Source organism: Photinus pyralis, unplaced genomic scaffold, assembly GCF_008802855.1.
Source record: "Photinus pyralis isolate 1611_PpyrPB1 unplaced genomic scaffold, Ppyr1.3 Ppyr1.4_LG1, whole genome shotgun sequence".
Lineage (NCBI taxonomy): Eukaryota > Metazoa > Arthropoda > Insecta > Coleoptera > Lampyridae > Photinus > Photinus pyralis.
In genome coordinates, this window is record NW_022170249.1 from 58047527 (window position 1) to 58066739 (window position 19213).

General features: G+C 35.4%; 1 protein-coding gene across 3 annotated transcripts; it reads right to left on the reverse strand.

Moving 5' to 3' along the window:
* Window positions 1–35: 35 nt before the first annotated feature.
* On the reverse strand, window positions 36–19213 carry LOC116158805 (trifunctional nucleotide phosphoesterase protein YfkN). Of its 3 annotated transcripts, XM_031471649.1 has the most exons (12): window positions 19103–19213; window positions 18806–18953; window positions 10683–10911; window positions 10545–10631; window positions 10236–10501; window positions 5993–6284; window positions 5834–5937; window positions 5625–5784; window positions 5329–5579; window positions 2482–2609; window positions 2220–2433; window positions 36–2166 (listed from the first exon to the last, which is right to left on the reverse strand). In XM_031471649.1, the coding sequence occupies exons 2-12, from the start codon at window positions 18929–18931 to the stop codon at window positions 2080–2082; spliced, it is 1944 nt and encodes a 647-aa protein (XP_031327509.1). In that variant the 5' UTR covers window positions 18932–18953; window positions 19103–19213; the 3' UTR covers window positions 36–2079. The 3 variants fall into 3 exon arrangements, with proteins under 3 accessions (XP_031327509.1, XP_031327510.1, XP_031327511.1); XM_031471650.1 differs by lacking the exon at window positions 18806–18953; XM_031471651.1 differs by lacking the exons at window positions 18806–18953; window positions 19103–19213 and adding an exon at window positions 13606–13738.

Consider the following 19213-nt stretch of genomic DNA (forward strand, 5'->3'; position numbering starts at 1 on the left):
ACACAGCAGTTCCAGAGCTTCCAATGATTTATGAGTTAATTAAAGCAATACTTTATTTTAAACAATACATGTACACTTTATAACAAAGAAATAAATATCAAGTATCGATATCACTTTGGTGTTCATTTGCCTGTCACATTATATCCACAGTATTCTACATCATAATTGCTATTGACATGTGAACGCAATAACGCATAACAATTTACGCTTAAAAACTTATCTTAATTCTACTACAGAAAGTAAATAAATACCCTAAACACAGATATCACCGAGACAGACTACCATAGAGAGCACATTTACAGCTTTACAATCATTTTCCTGGTATAATAACTGGAAGGAATACTTTCGATGTTAAATGCAACAATTTCCTTCATTAATTTTAATTTCAGAGATTAATGAGCGTCGTACAATATATACGTATGTTTCTGATGAGAATATAAGTTGGGTGAATCATTACTCAAAGTGCAACTGATTAATTAATTTAATCGTTATGAGTACACAAATGTGTATGATGATTTTGAAATAATAGTTACATTCACTTATCACTAATACCACAACAAATTCTGCAAGGCAAAGCAAAAACACGGAGATCTGCAATTACCATAACCATTGATTTGCACAATCATTTAATTGAAAATTGACATAACTTTGTACTTGCATCTACCTATATCTACTACTTTTTACATACAATTAACTAAGCATGTTTGCTCTACTAGCAAGTCTATGCGAAGGCAGGCACTCTAAAAAGAACGAACCATTTTAGCACACAAAAGTATTACGTCTTTGATATGGTAAATTATAAGTAATCACAGATATAAAGCACTTTTTTAGTTCAATTCAAAAATTTAACTACTTACTAATTACAATTACGCTCCGACCGTTCATCAAAGATCTCCTAGCTATTTAATTATTTCTTAGCCTTGGATATAGTTTACCAATTATGAATATTTTTATATTGTAAGATTTGTATATAGAATCAACAGAATATGGCTATTTCTTCATATCTTTGTATATATACAATATAAGTACCAAAATACGTGAATCATGTTTTAAAAAATATGTGCTGATAATATTAACATATCTTTATATGTACTTAGTCAAATTAAATATGGTGTGCGTTTAATTGAAGCACGTAATACACTGGGAAATGTTTACTTAAATGTAAATGGAAGATGGGAACCAAAGTGAATTTTTGAGAACTATAAGCTAATTGCATACTCTCATGGTAAAGAGAGTAATCAAGTCAATGTACCCTTGCCATGCATATATTTTCCGTTTTGGAAAAATGTGCAATAATTTATAAAAGTAACAGATATATATATCTGGATATTTTAAAACACAGATACAGAGAATTATCTATAAATAGGTGTAGGTTAGTTTTTATAAATTATTTATGAATAAGCAAGGTTATTAAATAACTATATTCAATGGTAAGGTATCATCACATGCATATTGTTATATTTTATCCGTTTATGCAAAACCAGAAATAATGAAGGGAGTGTCAATAATTTATGAAAATAACATTGTGAATTTCGAACCATCATGTGCATTACACACAGAGGGGCCCAGACTGCTAACAACAAAATGGTAGGTAGATGAATTGTTTTCGAATTGGAAATGGTTGGTTCTTCTGTTTGTCGAATATGGGTACGATTTTGAGCATGTTCACGTGTTGATTATTTACTATAATAGGTTGTCAAATGTGTCGAGGTAAAAGTGAACGCATATCTTAGGTTATCTAGATTCTAGAACATGAGTTACAACCTTGGAATATACTTTGCAGTTTTGCACAACCTTTGACTTCCTTATCTAAGACACTAAATCAAATCCTTAAAACCCTCCTTGAACTCATTTCACAAATTTGCCTCTTACGCTACCATCAGAAAAATAAATCTTAATATTGAAACTTTGCAAATTGAGAAACGTTGCGCAATCAATATAGAAAAAACAATGAGTATTATTAGCTGGCACTAAATTCAAATTAATTTTCTTTCCTATCTTTTACATGTTACTGACAAAGTAAGGACAATTTTGCTACACTAATAGACTTCATGCCTACTAAACTACCACTTATTCGAATTAATTCTGTGGTGAACATTCATCTACCTCTTGTATTACTGAATCTTCCTCAATTCTTTGTCGCTGGATTAATAACTCTTGTCTTTTCTGTAAAATTTCCATTACACTACACATCTAACTTCGTAAATGAGAATGTTTACCTCATCGTTATTTATAACAATAATTCTGTGATCAATTTTTGGCGTTAACTGGCAAGATTCATACTCAAGATCGTCTAAGGATGCCCTTCGCGTTAAACGCGGTCCAGAGTGGTGGCTGGTTTGTGGTACTGTTGGAGATTCTATTGTACTAGCGCGACGTAGGGGTGGTGGACCATCTAATTCACTTCCATCTAACATTTTTACTAAACTGTGTCTGTAAAAAAATAGGGTATGGTTTTGTGTTAAAATGGCGAAGAATTACCTTCTAGAAAGAGTAACCAATGATTGCCTATGTTTTGATTGTTTCCGTGTTTTACCCAAGCGCATATTGATTGCTTGAAAGTGATTCTGCACAGTCAAACCTAATTCAGGGCATTCTTCTTCACTAACCTGTAAATAAATATACTGAGCATAGAGCAATCAAATTCTTTTTCCTAACACAATTGGTACATAACCCATACTTAATTATTACATCTGTTGGGTGGTTACATTTTAGGCACTCAGAAAGTGTATGATTATGCCTTGAGAATCAAGCTGTTGTGGATATAGCTGTCCATTCATATTTCGGTACTTATGTATATGATGGCTGATAATAATAATAATATTTAATAAATATCTCATAGAAAAGCTTTCCAATTACAGGATAAACTTAAACTAATAATTAAGCTAATGTTACTTATAAGTTATAACTAACATAAAAAGAACTCTAATAAAAAAATTAACATTAGAAAAGTAGATAACGATTTACCTTACAAAAATGCCAGTTACCTAAAAGAAAAAAACGAAACAAAAATGCTGACAAAACAGTAGTGCATTTCCATATAAGAAGGTAATAAAGCAAGATAGATACAAAACATCAATGTAAACATTGTTGCCAATATTGATATGGCAAGATTGAAATATAATTTTTGTGCGGGGAATGTTGTAGTGAAATGTTCTAGTACTGGTATTACGTACCTACACTGGTATGAGGTATTTTAAAACAGGTACCTTTCAATAGACCAGGACAGTCATTATGATTGTGCAGTAGATTAAATAGGAAAGTTACATTATTGAGAGTTCTCTTGGTGTCTAATGATTAGAATTGAAACATATGCAGCAATTCTTTATCATCAAAATCTCTGACAGGATAAGTACCATAAGTTTTATAATGCAAATAATTTTGGAAATTTTCTTTGTATAGATTCAAAAGCATTTTTAATGGGATGTGTATGTTGGATTATAGATAATCGAACAGTACTCAATTTTAGAACGCACTAAACTATAGTACTACTGTCGATGCTGATGGCAGCACAACAGTTAAAAAACATTGTTATAAGTTTTTGTTTCTCCATTTTAGTTTGTGGTTTTTTTTGTGCAAAGAAACATTGTTAACGTCTAATTTTTGGATCTCGGTAAGTTAAAAATAAAAGGTTTTGGCCATGTTATATATAAGTACCGAAATATGAAATATGGACAGCTATACAGGGTGTTTCGAAATTCGCGCACACGGACTGTGGGATGGTGTTATACAACGAAAACTGAATAAAAAGTTCCCCTACTAGTTTTTGATCAGACCTGCACTTTTTTTTCGACGTGCTGAAGCTTGTTTACTAGCAGACTCTGTATAGGTTCCTTTACCTACCTTCGACAGAGAGATTTCTGTTTTTTATAGTCTAATATCTGAAATACCTTGCTATCTGAAATTAAGAAACCATCTGAAATAGGCTACTTTCCTCTACATTCGATCAATTAATCGACACCATTTGGATATAAATACTGCTGTCAGCTGTGTAACTCACCTGAGTTACCCAGTATGACCAACACAACAGTACAAAATGCTAAAACGTAATGCGAATTTATAATAATGACCTTTATTCACATATTATATACAAAAGTAACAGCACAAAAATGAAAAATAAGGCATAACGATATATCAAATATATAATAGTGAAAGGGTGAAGTTCAGACTAATTGGTCTGCTCTTCCACTTTACCCCAATATACACTTCATTTTTTTATGGCGAAATGAGTAATGTTTCTCTTAAATAAAACGGTATACCTGCGTTTGTTAAAAAAATGTGGAAATGAAACTAATAATAATGTAGAAACACAATAAAAAAAAACTTAAAGTGTTAAAAGAACTGGTTAACATTGGATTTGACTTCTATAAAGTAAAAGTCGCGTTTGTGTTTTAAAAGGCTTCAAGGAAAGATTTTTGATAAAAGCTGGCAACGAGTTGTATTGTTTTGCAATTTGATAAGAAAAACACCCTTCGAAAAGATGATACTTATGAGCTGGAATAGTCATAAGTCCTTTGTTACGTAAATTGAGATGGTGTACGTCTGTACGGAAAGTAATTTTATTATAAAGATACTGTGGTTTATGAGTTAAAACGATTTGATGACACATATACAAAAAGTGAAGGGAACGGCGATTTTCCATATTCAACCACTTTATTTCAGACATCTTATGGGAGACATGATCAAATTTTCTCAAGCCGAAAATGAACCGTAGACAAGAATTTTGCACTCGTTGTAGTCTTTTCCTGCTGGTTCCATCCAAGCAAGGTCCATATACACAATCTGCATAATTAAAATGAGATAGAACTAGCACATTCATTAGTTTTACTTTGGTATCAAAGTTAAAGTTGTATCTGTGGATATACAAAGATTTTAGACTGCTGAATGCATAGATTTATATGACTTTTAAAACGAAGATCGCTATCCATGATTAGTCCTAAGTTCTTGTGTTCCATTAATTTAATAAAATTTAATAATTAAGTTAATTTCAATAAAATAAAATGAATCACCCAGTAGAAATGATTTCACTGGGCCATAATAACTTGATTGTAAAACAAAATGTAATTGCTTTATTTTCACATATACTTTTTAGAAATGTTTAGTTTACAAATTACTACTTGACTGGCCCAAATTAACAAGAGACTCAAAATTTACTGCGTTCACAAACACACGTGCCAAAATTTAAAAAAAATTACAAACACCTTAAAGTCTAAAATTAAGTTTTTGCATAGATGAATCTCTGTGCTAGAGTGGACTGACTAGACTCTTTGCACCACAACAAGATGAAAACATTTGTAGGTTTCCGATGAAAATACCAAACATACCTACCTCAACCTGGGCATTTTTCAGAATCAAAAAACCATCCATTCCAGAAGACATATAATGCTTGGTTGCAAGGCGATATGTCTGCTGAAGCTTCACATATTCGTCGCCTATACGAATCAACGATACATCAACACGTTGTCCGGGTGGTTTACGAGGATCAAAAGCAAAACTTAAACCAGCAACTTGCGGAAACCGTCCTTCCAACTTAGGATATTGGCTAACCGCATTTTCCAATGTTGCCAGTACTTGTTCGCCTAAAATGGAACGTTATGACAATCAATTTAGAAAAAATCACGTACCCGTCACTAACAACACGACTAACGGATCTCGCATTGGGATAATATTTACTAGATCACGTAAGGTGAAATCACCTGCTGGATGCACTTGGTCTGATCTAAATGTTCCTGAGTTTAGTATTACTAAATCAGCACCGGTGGCCGCTAATACAATATCACAAACCTTCACAAATGGAATTAGGTTGATACACGCATTATATAAAAATGCTTACCCAATTTCCTAAGTTTGACTCAGATGTTCGGATGGATGTAAATCGCCCATCAAGAGGCACAGAGAAGCACCCCAGAACTTCGTCCAATTTCCCCTCGACTATACCTATAAGTGTGAAATTAAAATTAAAATGAGACAAACCACAGAATCTGTTCCTTACTAGTATACTTTTCTAGTTTCTCTTTGACTTTGGGGTCTTCTGAGAAGGCTGATGTGACGTTAATTTCTTCCACCGAAACGTCTGGAGAACCATTACTAATAAAACTAATAGTTATTTTACTGAATTGCCTAAAGTCTGTTCCACTTTTAATTATATGCTTTCCGTTCACAACTTTGACTTCGTACACGTGATCGTGACCACCTAAGATTAAATCGATGTCATCGCATTCTTCGGCTAGTTTTACATCATTTGGTGTTCTCATGTGAGTTAAAGCTATCACGTAATCACATCCCTGAAAATATGATAGCGAATTAAGTATCTACTGCAACAAACAAAATTATGTGTATATTGTTGAAGTATGTATATTATTGTATATTCAGTTGGTTTTTAAATTGTAATTCGTAGATTTTTACATTTTTATTACCTAGACAAACATTAGCCTTGCAAGATGTTCATAATGCAAAAGAAGACCTTGTAATTTCGAAGAATTTTATTACTATAAAAAAGTGTAATCGGTACATAAAACTTTCAGGGTGAGTGGAGTTTGTGCGTTCTCCCAGACTTTCTGCCGGCAAACATGCAGCTGACCTCTGGTGATTTCGGATCGCACTGTAAGACAAATCCTTCACATTGATTTCCTCTTTCATCCATACAAGTTAGCAGTAGTGTGTAACACACCTGGTCGCCTTTTTTGTTAAATTTACAAATTTGCCGGTAGGTATAGGAAATTGTATAGATGTAGGTACCGCTTCATTATGAAAGATAACAGAACTAATATCGGAGAAATAAAGCACGTTAAGGCAAAAGCGACTGTTCCAGCCGATAAGAGTCGAAACACTACAGTGTTGCAGGTTCTAAAACCGTCATGACAGAGCATGAGAAGGGCACTCTCCACTATTATTATATTATTTTACTAGGGGTAGTCCCAGTCGGTTCCTGCACTGTGATCCTTTGGTCTATTGTGCTCCCCGGTATTGACTATCCTTCAACCTGTGTCTTTAACATAAAGTCCAGGATTTTGATAACGCGAACCCTCATTACTTCCTCTTGTCTAATTTTTTCATTTCCAAGTAGGTGTTCCCTTGTCTTTGTGGATGCTTCACATTGGCTAATGACATGGTGTGGTGTTTCTTCTTCCTCACCACAACCCCTGCATAACGGGGCCTGTGACCATTTCTGTCAGGAGTTTTGTCTACTTAGCTTTAAGATGGACAATGCTATAATTCCCCGTTTGGGGTTTCCTGAATGTGGTTGGAATGGTTCTGTCCTGGAATGCCCTTTTTATGGCCTTATTGAATGCGGTAGTGTAGTTCGGTATGAACTCCACTCTCCTGTATTTTTTGCTCTATTAAAAAGCTTCCAAAGTCTGTGCCCACAATTGAGAGTCCCTCGTGCCACCAGGGCACTTTATTTGAGGTTTTCTTTCTTTTGTGGGACAGCTTGTCTCATAGACACCTTTGATGGCCATGCAAAGGTTTGATTCCATGACCTCCAGTCCGTGCATTATTGGATTAAGGTATTGGCGCTTAAATAAATTGTAACTACAAAAGAGTTGGGGGTCCAAGGTGAAAAACATTCCGTTGCGCTAGATTTGAAGTGGCAAGTTATGTAAAAAACCAACTTATCAATCAAAATTGTGCACATGCAATGCGAACAAAATTATAAACAAAACGGCTACTGGTAAAAAGGTCAAAGACAATTAACTCAAGCTTTTGTTTGCTCTTAAACCCTAAGTTACAAGGGTATATTTACATGACATTTACAAACTGCGGAACATCGGTAATTTATTACCGTGAATAAATCAAAGTTCAACTAATTAAATCAGATAAGGACGGTTTATTCCTGAATCAAATTATGTTAACCATCTTTCGAACACCTAATAATACAAAAGGTCTTGGCCCAAGGCGTTCCACTATCCGATTTTCTGATTTGTGGTGTCATTTTACAAGGGCAATTGGGAAAAATTTTTATTTTGTAATATTTTCTCCCCTAATTATTTTACAGCAGTGTTACGATAAGTAAATTTTTTGTAGATTATATAATTCTGTGTCTATTCATGTGCCAATTTTTTGTTGTGGGTAATCGGAGAGAGATTCGGGAAATTATAAATTAGCATTTTCCCATGGAATTGGGCATTAGCAGACGCAGAATTTTTCAAGCTACAAGAAACCTATGTATAACTTTGCTCTAAATTAATTAGGGGAGAAAATATATAATAAATAATATATAATTGTAACGAAGCCCCCGTTCTGGCCGTACTAGAAATTACCAGCTTTAATGACCACCCCGTGGATGTTGTGTTTGGAACGCTTCGTTACTGACAGCACTGAACTGTTTGAAACAATACCGCCGTGATTTGGTGTAAGAATAAGATTGTATTTGTGTTTTGTTTCCGGCTTGAAGTAGAAGTAAGTAGCCGCCGAAATTAATTAGCTGTTTGAGACTGTTCCAGCGGGAATATGTAAATTATTTTTTTCTATTTCGGTGTCACAATGATGATTTTGTACAACTGTTTTCGGCCGAAAACAGTTGTACAAAGACAGTGATTATAGTCGTTTTTTTTGGTAACTCATCTCTTAAGTTGGCAGTTACTAGTTAGTACAAGTAGGTACTTCGTTGGGTACTTCCATGTTTGAACTTCAAAATGTCAGTCTTACTACGCTGCCAACCTAAAACTTAACGGCATAAAAAGTGTTCCCAACATAAAACATGTTAGTTCTAATGTTCCCTATAATTTCTGATAATGATTTTTTAAATCAAATTTAAGCACCGAAATAGAAAAAATAGTATGAAAAACGCGTGTTACAATGCGACCTATTGTAATACTCCTATCTTGCGGACACTCGTGGCTACGCTTCGCGTCGCCACTCGTGCCACAAGATAGTCGTATTACAATAGGTCGCATTGTAACACTTGTCTTTCAATATACTATTGTAGCAGCCGAAAGCCCTTTTTGCGAAGAAGCTGAGGGATCAATAATATTATTACCTTTCCGTTAATATTAACTAATCAGCATTTTTAGTTTCCCTATAGTAAGTAAAACCAGGATTAGAACGGGTTTTAACAGGGAGAATGACACGCTTATCGGTTTCTGCGGCGTGTAGCCTATGCCAATTAGGCATAGGTGTTAATGGGAAATCCGAATTCTGAACTGCCACAGCGACCATTTAGGTAAGTGTAATTAATTTGCGACTAATTAAATGGGTTGCAGAAAACAGTAGCGGAATGCGAGTTTGATATCGTTGGATGCGCGCTTAATACCTTAACTGATTGAGATGTCGCTCAGATTTTTAGGACCGTAGGGGGCTTCAGAATTAATTCAAAATGAATATTTTATTTTCAATGTTATCTTGAATGGACCGGCGCGGGGTGGTAAAACCAAGTTCCCTTCCCGAAACGGTCGAAGTTTATAAAAGGTAAATGCTCCTAGAAATGCTCATTTTAGAGGGAATCTTTTTGCTTTTTGGTGTTCATACAAAACGTTCGATTTTTTGATAGTTTTCGCTCCGTTAGCTAAATTTCACCGCACCGTGTAATTTCGAATCTTTTGTTATTTTCCTAGCCGATTTAGTTTGGCCCCGTGTAATTCCGAAGGTAAGCTTTTGCACCCGTTAAATACCAAGGGGGGTTTTTATTTTGTTTTCCTGAATACCGTTTCCCGTAGCTACCGTTGTGAATTATTTGTGTTGCCGTTCTCGTTTGAGAAAGCGCTATCGTTCGTGTGCCGTAATTCTGTTTTCGCTTCCGCAGTCGCGCAGGCGTAGTTCGCGTGGAACCCGTCCGACCCCTGGAATACGCCGTCTCCAGCTGATTACCTATAACTGTAATCGTCTACGATACCGCCGTCCTGACCAGAGGCAGGGTTCCGCATCCCTCCTGTGGCGCTCGAGGATCCCGACCGACACCGCCGATCAATCAAGAGTATCTTATTTATTTTGTTAATTATTATTCCTTTCCGACCATTAAATTTTCTTTCTTATTTCATTCTATTATAAGACTTTGGTTTTTTTAAGCCACCGTTGTGTACGAGCTGGCCCAAAGTTCGTCGCATAATAAATGAGCATTGAAATGCCAACGGTGCGTAAACCGTTTCTACACCTTGTATATGTTTGTTTGCAGCATCAAATTCAACTTTTCAAATCAGTACAGATATTTAAAAGTGAATACAATATTACTGATGGTTTCAACAAATTATCTAAATAATGCCTTAAAACAATAATTTACAATAATCTGTTTAGAATACCTCTTGCTTAAGCTGAGTTGATAATTTTTGCCCTGCTTCAACAAAATCTAAGAATGTGACTTCTTCCGGATTAATAGTCGGCAGTGTGTCTAACCACTCCAATTCTACTAAACCAACCAAACCTATCCTCCGTCCAGCCGAATGTATCACATACGTAATTCGACCTTCTCCAAGTGGCCGACCAGTTTCATTATCCAACACATTAGACATCAACCATGGAAACTCAGTTTGCGCAACCCACTGTGATAAAACATCCAAACCATGATCTAAAGCAGCAACTTAAACAAATATACAAATGCACAAACTCACCAAAATCATGATTTCCGTAAACGGCACAGTGCACACCGATACTATTTAAAACGGGAACCATCTGCTGCCCTTTCGTAAATGTGCTTACTGGAACAAACTATTTTAATAAGTTGGTAAAAATGAAACGGTTTCTCTTACGCATGCTCGGCGAGAAGGCGTCGCCACTAAAAAGTATTAGCGGGTTAAGATTTTGGAAGCTTTTAATTGCAGTGCAGAACCGAGCAGCTCCCCCGACTGGTTCAGGTGATGCGCGGGGTTCTACATTGTATACGTCATTGAAATGCAGAATTACCAGATTTTGAGCCATTGTTCCTCCAGCTAAGGTATGGACTGCCCTTCTACCTGCTGCCCGAACTTCCAACGATGCCTTGAAAAAAATAACGTGTATGAAAGCAAATGTACTTATCATAATAATAAAAATGTAGGATTTTCTTCGGAAATGTGTAACATATACGAGCCCTAACACATAAATGTTCGGACATCTAGCATTTTTAAAAGAGAACCGAAAAAAAATAAATCCTGGTCAATGTCAATAAAGCCGCAAATATCTTATACAGAAATATGTATTATAAGTTTATTGTTTATGTTTAATAGCAAAAAACAATTTTTTTAATGCTCTCACATACCATAAAAATGGGAAAACCGGCGAAATTAACTGACACATAAATGTTCGGACACCACACATATTTGATAGTTTGATCTAGATAGCAGGAGAAAAACAAAAAATAATAACTTTTATAACCTGTCAGTACACTTTGACATTTTGTTAAAAGAAAAAATGGCACGTGGCAAAGCTACACGGAAAGAAATTCGACACTTAATAGTAAAATGGTTTCATAAGGGAAAATCCTTCAGGACAATAGGTCAGGAATTTAATTTTTCCATGTCCACGGTGGCAGATATTGTAACAAAGTATGGGAAAACGGCATCAATGGAAGTTGCAGGAAAAAGCACAGGAAGACGGCCAAAAGTTGCCCCTAGAATGCAAAGAGCGCTGGTAACCATTTGCAAATCTGGACGAAGAGACACAGTACGGAATCTTACGGTAAAATGGAACGAAGTAACAAATGCTCATCTTTCTCGCTAAACCTGTCGAAGGTGGATCCACAAATCAGGCTTACATTTTTATAAAGTAAGTGGATCTTTAGATTAAAATTAGTGAGCCTAAGAAAATACTTTTTTAAAGAGGCGAAAGAAAAACACCTTTAAAACAGAAAAACAATAAAGAAGAGGTTGGCTTGGGCTCGGGAGCGGCATGTGTGGTCTTACCAAGACTGGAAAAAAATCATTCTTAGTGATGAATCTCGATTTGATATCAGTGTAGGCGATAATCGAGAAAGAGTTATCCAAACGGAAAACAAAGCATTTCACAAAGATTGCTTAAAGCGTTCTGTAAAATTCCCCAGTGGTGTAATGATGTGGGGCAGTATGTCTGCAAATGGGCTGGGACAATTGCACTTTATAAATGGTAATGTTTATGCTCAGAAATATCAAGCAATTTTAAAACAAAGTTGATTGCCTTCACTTTCGACATTTTCACCTGATGCAGACTTTGTTTTTCAACAAGACGGAGCATCATGTCACAGCAAAAAAACGACTAAGAAATGGTTACAAGACCACAATAATAGTGTTTTAGACTTTAGAGGTGCCCTCATGCAGTCCAGATCTCAATGTCATTGAGGCAGTGTGACATAAAATGAAGCAATGTTTGCGTATTCACCCGCAGTGTAATATTGCTTCTTTGAGTGAAAAATTACAAGAGATTTGGGATACCTTTGGCACTGATCAATGTAAAACTCTTGTGACGACCATGCCTACACGAATCCAGGCTATTATTAGAGCCAAAGGGGATGTAATTCATTATTAAGGAGTGGTGTCCGAACATTTTTGTGTCACTTTAAATTCTAATTTTATGGTGTTTTGTGTTATTTGATGTTTGTAATTAATTAATTTTGCAACAAAATATAAAATGACAGTTATTAAATATGTTTAATTTATAACTATAGTAAGAAAAAAATAATAATAAAAACATACAATGATTTTAAGTTATAATATTTTTTAAATTTTGAGTGTCCGAACATTTATGTGTTAGGGCTCGTAATTAATTGAAGAAGCACAGTGTCAATAAGAAAACTTGAAACAAGAGCACTATTTCATTTTCATGGAATTTGCTGATGTTTTTCGATGATTTTCATAGTAAAAAAACACGCAATACCAAATTTGTTGAAATTGGAATTTTTTCCTACACTCTCGTGTATCGCTATCTTGCGGTAAAAAAACACATTTTGAGGACATAGCTCCCAAACGAAACATTTGGGAGCGTTTGGAAAAAAAATTTTTTGGTCCCTCTCCCCCACCCAATTTTTTTACATACGCCACATGATTTTTAACTAAACGTGTGAAGTTTGTACTCATTATGGGTTGTATTTATTCTCTTTTTTACAATTTGTTCAACAAACGACTATGATTTTATACAAATGGAAATGTCTCAACATTCTTTTGACCTCCAAGACATCAAATCACTCAGTCTATGTCAGGGATGGGGAAATAAATTTAAAAGAGGGCCACATAAAATAATTAGGTACACCATTTAAGCGGGCCAAAAAGGATTTATATAAGTAACAAAATCAGCTTGAGAAAAATTATTGTTTCAATATCCTGGGTTAGTGTCACAAATGAAATTTTGACCATTCATTCATTATAGCGTCGAAATTTGGGACATATTTAGCCATGTTAAAGTAACTTAGTGGCACCTATCATCAGCAACAAAATGAAATTACATGTGAAATCAAAGTTTATTACGAGGTTTATTAGTTACATTTCGTCATTGAATAAGAGGCTTATTCAATGATTTCGTTTAAATGAGCCGCAATGAATTGGTGAGTTTATAACATCTTGATCAGTCAATGTCAAATAAATCACGGCCTCAAATTGCCTGGAGTATGATTGAAATTTGAAAGTAATTTTAACCTTTATTACAGGGTCGCATAAATTAGACAATAGAAAAAATAATACGTTAGGTACGTTATAATTAATGATGTGTTTAATATATATTACATACCTACTACCGAAGCGAATTATTTAGGTTCCATTTCTAATTGCCTATTTCTATTTATCTACCTATAATAGGTAGGTACAATAATTGTACTTTTATATTATAGTCTCGCACAACCAACGTACGTAACATCAAATTACATTACAGCACAATGATGACACTTCCTTGTTATAAACAATTAGATACTTAGGTACCTACTGTTCAAATTATTTTTTTTAACACTACCTAATTAAGTGAAATTATAAAAAAACTAAATGTTAATTGGTTAACATTTGTGGTATATTTTTATTATGAATGAAAATATTCCATTCACTCACGAACTCGCTATTGTTATATGGGTCTAGCTATTATTATGAAGACAAATACGTGTTTAACTAAAATGTTAATAAGTACTAAATTTTAACCTTGCAGTAGCAGAAGAAGAAGGTTACGTTATACGTAAAATAAATATAATATTCCCGTATTGCGTTATTCCACTGACGTTTTTTATCACTACTACCCCCATTAAGGTTTCGTACAAAATTAGGCATGCGTTATGCGCTGTTTTGCGTTCAAAAATAAGGTTTTGGACTTTTAGGATTTTCCATTTCTTTCATTTTCAAAAATGGCGTTCTCCAAAATATTAGGCATGACCAATTGGTCCCAAGTAAATGGGGTACCTATTTCGCGCGTGTGCTGTTCTTCACTAGGTATACCATCAACACACGACTGGCATCTTGAACTGAATAACGAAAATAGGACTGAAACAACTGAAACCTTGGCCCAACACTCGTTAGTTTCTTCAACAGGAAACTCTAATTGGCATCCGAAATCGAGTAAGGTGAAAAATAGAAACACGTGGACCCCTAAAACTAGATAAATCCAAAATTGCATCTGACTGAAAGCTAGATGGTCTCGAAAATAGGGGAACAAGTAAAAATCTCAACAACAGACAAAATTTATTTATTTATTTATTATCCCTCTCTTAAAATTTTAAAAATATCTAGTGGGCCTATTGTTACACCAGAATTCTAGGACCGCTTTTACACGGCGTTACAGTCGCTCGGATCCACCTGAAACATTGCGTCTTATGGAGCCGTTCACGCACGCATACACCTGCATCTCAGGCAACAAACGTAGCTAGCTAACTAGATTGATTCTATTTGTGGTATTAATAGTTTAAAAAAAAAGTGGCACAGGGTCGCGAAAACCCCAAGCCCGTATCTTTAAAAACAGCTGAGATACACCGCAGTTTCAACCAAAATAGGACACACGGTACAGCACAGTCACGTAATGTCATGTGTTCTTGGTTGTTTCCAAAATCAATCTTGATTGCTTAAAGAGAATAATGGTCGACTTTACCACGCGTCCGTTGTCGGCCCGAAGATCTATGTCTTTCGATAATCGATCGGTAGTAGCGACGGGAAGTGTGTACAAAGGGCAGGTACTACCGCGACGTCTACGCGCGAAGCGTGGCGCTTTCGGCTATTAGGCCGAACAGGACTTGTTTGTTATCGGAATTAACCAGACAAATCGCTTTACCAACTAAGAACAGTCATGCACCACCACCCACCGAATCAAGAAAGAGCTGTCAAATCTGACAGTGTCTGGCCCTGGTGAAGTTTCCCGTATTGAGTGTAATAATTGAATAAGTAATTACTAATTATAATTACTTATTCAATGGTGTAATTGAGCGTTGAATTTTCTCAATTATTAAAGTATTCCGGTGGTAATTTCTTTTAATTCATTATCATGATACCTTCTATCATTAGTAAATTATATACACACCGTATAATCAAGGTTTCCATGTTTGTATTTGCCACAACATGGCGGACGGGCTGAATTGTTCCCACTGTCTTGTATACAGATGGTATACAGTCACTGTACCCACGACTACAGTGTCCCCTATCCGTGACCGTCCATTTTGCATTTCTGGCAATTGTATTAACTCTGAGATGACGCTTTAACGTTTCTCATAACGTACGGTGTTACAGCACGTTACGCCGGTGCTAGCGTTCACTTTTTTTGAAGTGACGGGCGAGGAGGAGCATTAGATTGTTGCAATATTTCCGCGCTATAGGAGCGGTGGTGTTCCTACGCTATGAAACAGCGGTAGGTGTTTAGATCTACGCTATTGATAGCGGTAGACCTGGAGTAGTTCCACGATACGGGGGCGCTGACGCAGACTCAATTTGGCGCTATGACATTAGGTTAGGACGCCTACATTTGACCGCAAGACAGTAGACCGCAGTAATTGGGACGCGAATATTAGGACACGGACATTAGTACGCACTACGCAGACATTGTGACGCGAACAGTAGAACGCAAGCATCTAGTAGATCACCTTACAAAGCAAGAGATTAGGTCGCAGGTAGGAAAATAAAAGGTATAACTAAATTAAACCTCTTATTTCATCTGTGTATGCGCTCTAACGTCTAATCCTAGCCTAGGATTCTAATGTCTGCGGCCTATTTCCTTTGCGGTCTATTGTCTTGCGGCCCAATGACGGCGTCCTATTGTCCGGTCACCTCAATTTGTATGCCGATGCACGCTCTTTTATACCCCATTTCTGTGGTGTCCACGAACTTATAAATTAAAATGGACTGCTAATGCTAAATTGACAAATGACACCAACATGGGGGCGGCCATGATGTGTACTCACTATAACCTCACATTTCGATGAAAGTGAGTGAGCTTTTTATTGAGATTGTGGAAAATGTGGGGATTCTTCCGCAATTTTTTTTTTGTTGAAAGCGCTTAATTAAGGTACCCTCGACCTATTGTTATTAATTTCATGATCAGAGCTTGGGGTCCGTATAACGCTAACCCCATATACTGATATCTGTCTGATGAAGGTATACCTACCTGGTCCACTATTCTTAATAGGTACCTCATATTACATACCTACATTCTTAAAAAATTAAGAACAGTAAAAAACTATATTGTGGTGGCTTTTTGAGTGGCGTACCTAGTCAGTGAAGATTTCTGTTGATAAAAATTCTTAAAGATTATGAATGTATAATTAAAATTCGACTGTTGATAGTTCCATGTAATTCGAGACAACCATGCAAATTTAGATTTGGATTCGTGTATGGAGCTCTCCATGATTTTAGTTTCGACTATATTGATCTTGTCATTATCTTAATTAACATTTCCAAACGATTGTTTTTCAGAATGTACTGCTTTTTAAATATAGCGAGATTCCTTTAAGAGTACATATGTACAATTTTTCTCTGTACCCTTTTAAGAGATTTTAAATTGGATTACAGGGAACTTAAACAACATCTGTACACAAATGCCACTCAAAATTTGGAAGTTTGCGCCTTATTGTAATCTTTAAGTTAAACACGAGCACACATAAATGAAACTTTATTCACTACAAAACCGAAAAATTAAATGTATTCATTCCCTGCTGTAATGTAATGTTGATACATAAGTTGGCAAGTAGTGCTGAATGTTGGCACTTTACCTATTGTACAGATTCATCAACATTTTTTTTCTTTGTGGATATTTATGTCTCATTCGAAATGTCAAACTCTAAATATTATGCTCGCCAGGAGCGAATGCCGGTCACAGAACGGCTGATAGCGGTCTACAATCGTATGTTGTTCATATTAAACCATACAATTTATTGCAGTAGACCAGCATCAAGTTGTCTATCAACACTTCATCACAGTAGCTACCATCATTTGTTAATAGATGCTATTTAAAATTCGATCTAAAATGTCCAAAACTTTGATGTGGTACAATGATATTCATGTAGAAGTAGACATGGAGATTTCCTATGTCTACTTTTACATGATAGTCTTCTAAAGGACGCCTTTATGCAACCAAAATAACCATCCTACAACAAATGAAGATCTGCCTGTTATATTAATTAATTTGAATATTATCGCTTTGACTTCCGTATTCTAATTTTCGTTCGTGTGTGATGTATTCAACTAAAGAAAAATTTGATATTTCCAATTGGTATGGTGCCGGTAATAGTTAAATGAGATTAAGAGATTTATTTGCAGTGAAGCCAAAGCAACAATATTCAAATTAATAATTAATATGACAGCCAGATGTTTATTTGTTTCATGAAGTTATTTTGGTTGCATAAAATTAGGCATCCCTCAGAAGACTTGTTATCATTTGAAATTAGACATTGGAAATCCCTATACCTACTGCCACATGATTACCACTGTATACATATACATAAGAGAATATTATCAATAAAAAAATCTCTCAATATATCCATGAAATTTAGACTATGAAAGAAAGGGGACTGATAATATCCGATCAAGGGCAATGCTGCGCGTAGAAGCCTGGGGCGGCCATATTTTCGGAGCCAAAGTTTGTTTAATTTTTCATTTTCGTGATTATGCGATTCTTCTCGAAATGTGCGATTAAAAACATGATTGGACAATGGTATATTGTAGTGCACTGAAGTGATAGCCAAAAAACACACGAAAGTATATCGTTTCACAGGTATAAATTATAAGTTAGTTTTCGGTGAAATAACAAACAAATGTGGGCTTCACTTTACGATCATTATTATCACTCCTCACTCTTTCCTTCTCTAAGCATGAAATGGACTAAACAGGTGAATCTCGAGAAGAATCATATAATGTTTCTTTTAGTATGTAGGCCTATTGCTGTATTCAAGGATTATCATAGTTACTAGTTTTTAAAAAAAATTTGCTGTGGCTAGCACAGATACCACCCACACACCTGCACATGCGTGATTCTGCCCTTTTATTCTAAAAATATGCGTACTAAATTTGGTTCCAATCGGTTCAGCTGTTTAGCCAGAAATGACAGTACAGACGGACCAACAGACATCGAGGTTTGTTTGATTCGGATTCCTGGTTCTTCAAAACATGTATTTCCGTCAAAAATGGGATCATTATTTACCCCTCGATTTACCCCAATGCAATACCTCCCTTACCTCATGTGTGGGTGGTAAAAAAGAGTGTCATATGCATATAAGTATGGAAGTATTGAACGTCAGAATCTTGAAACTTGAAACCTCATTTAGGTATAAGTAATATTCAACAAGTACCTACATGTAAAAAATACTTCAGATTCCTAGTATAATAGATCTTAACTTATCGGTAACTACAAATAACAAATCTCTCAAAAAAAACAAACAAAAGCTAAAGACTAACAGGCAACGAACTAATTAGAACAGAATCATGCGGAAAAAACTGAAACTTCAAGGGAAACTATATAGGGAAATATTAACCTGTTTTAGCCATCCGACAACACTAGTAACTTTGTTAGTAACTTCAGGAGGAACTTCAATGGTATGTTCTTCGACCAACGAAGTCCATTTTGATCGAAGTGCTGCCTGCGCTGCGAAACTGGCCATGCTGAATGTGTTAGTCTCAAACCTGCACATTTTAAATATTGGTTTGATACCTTCCAGGGCAGGAGTTATTGGGTTTTAACAAGCTGGCAATGAATAATGAAAGGGTAATTCAATTTTGCTGTAGCTTTTGCCGAAATTGTGGTCTCATTTTCAGTTTAAATAACAACTCACCTTTATGTACAACTTACAAATTAATTTTGGTAACTAATTAAGTATTTAATTTAAGTATTGAAGATTTAATTGACTATAATTTCATATTTGATTTTTCACCATTTTTTTTCA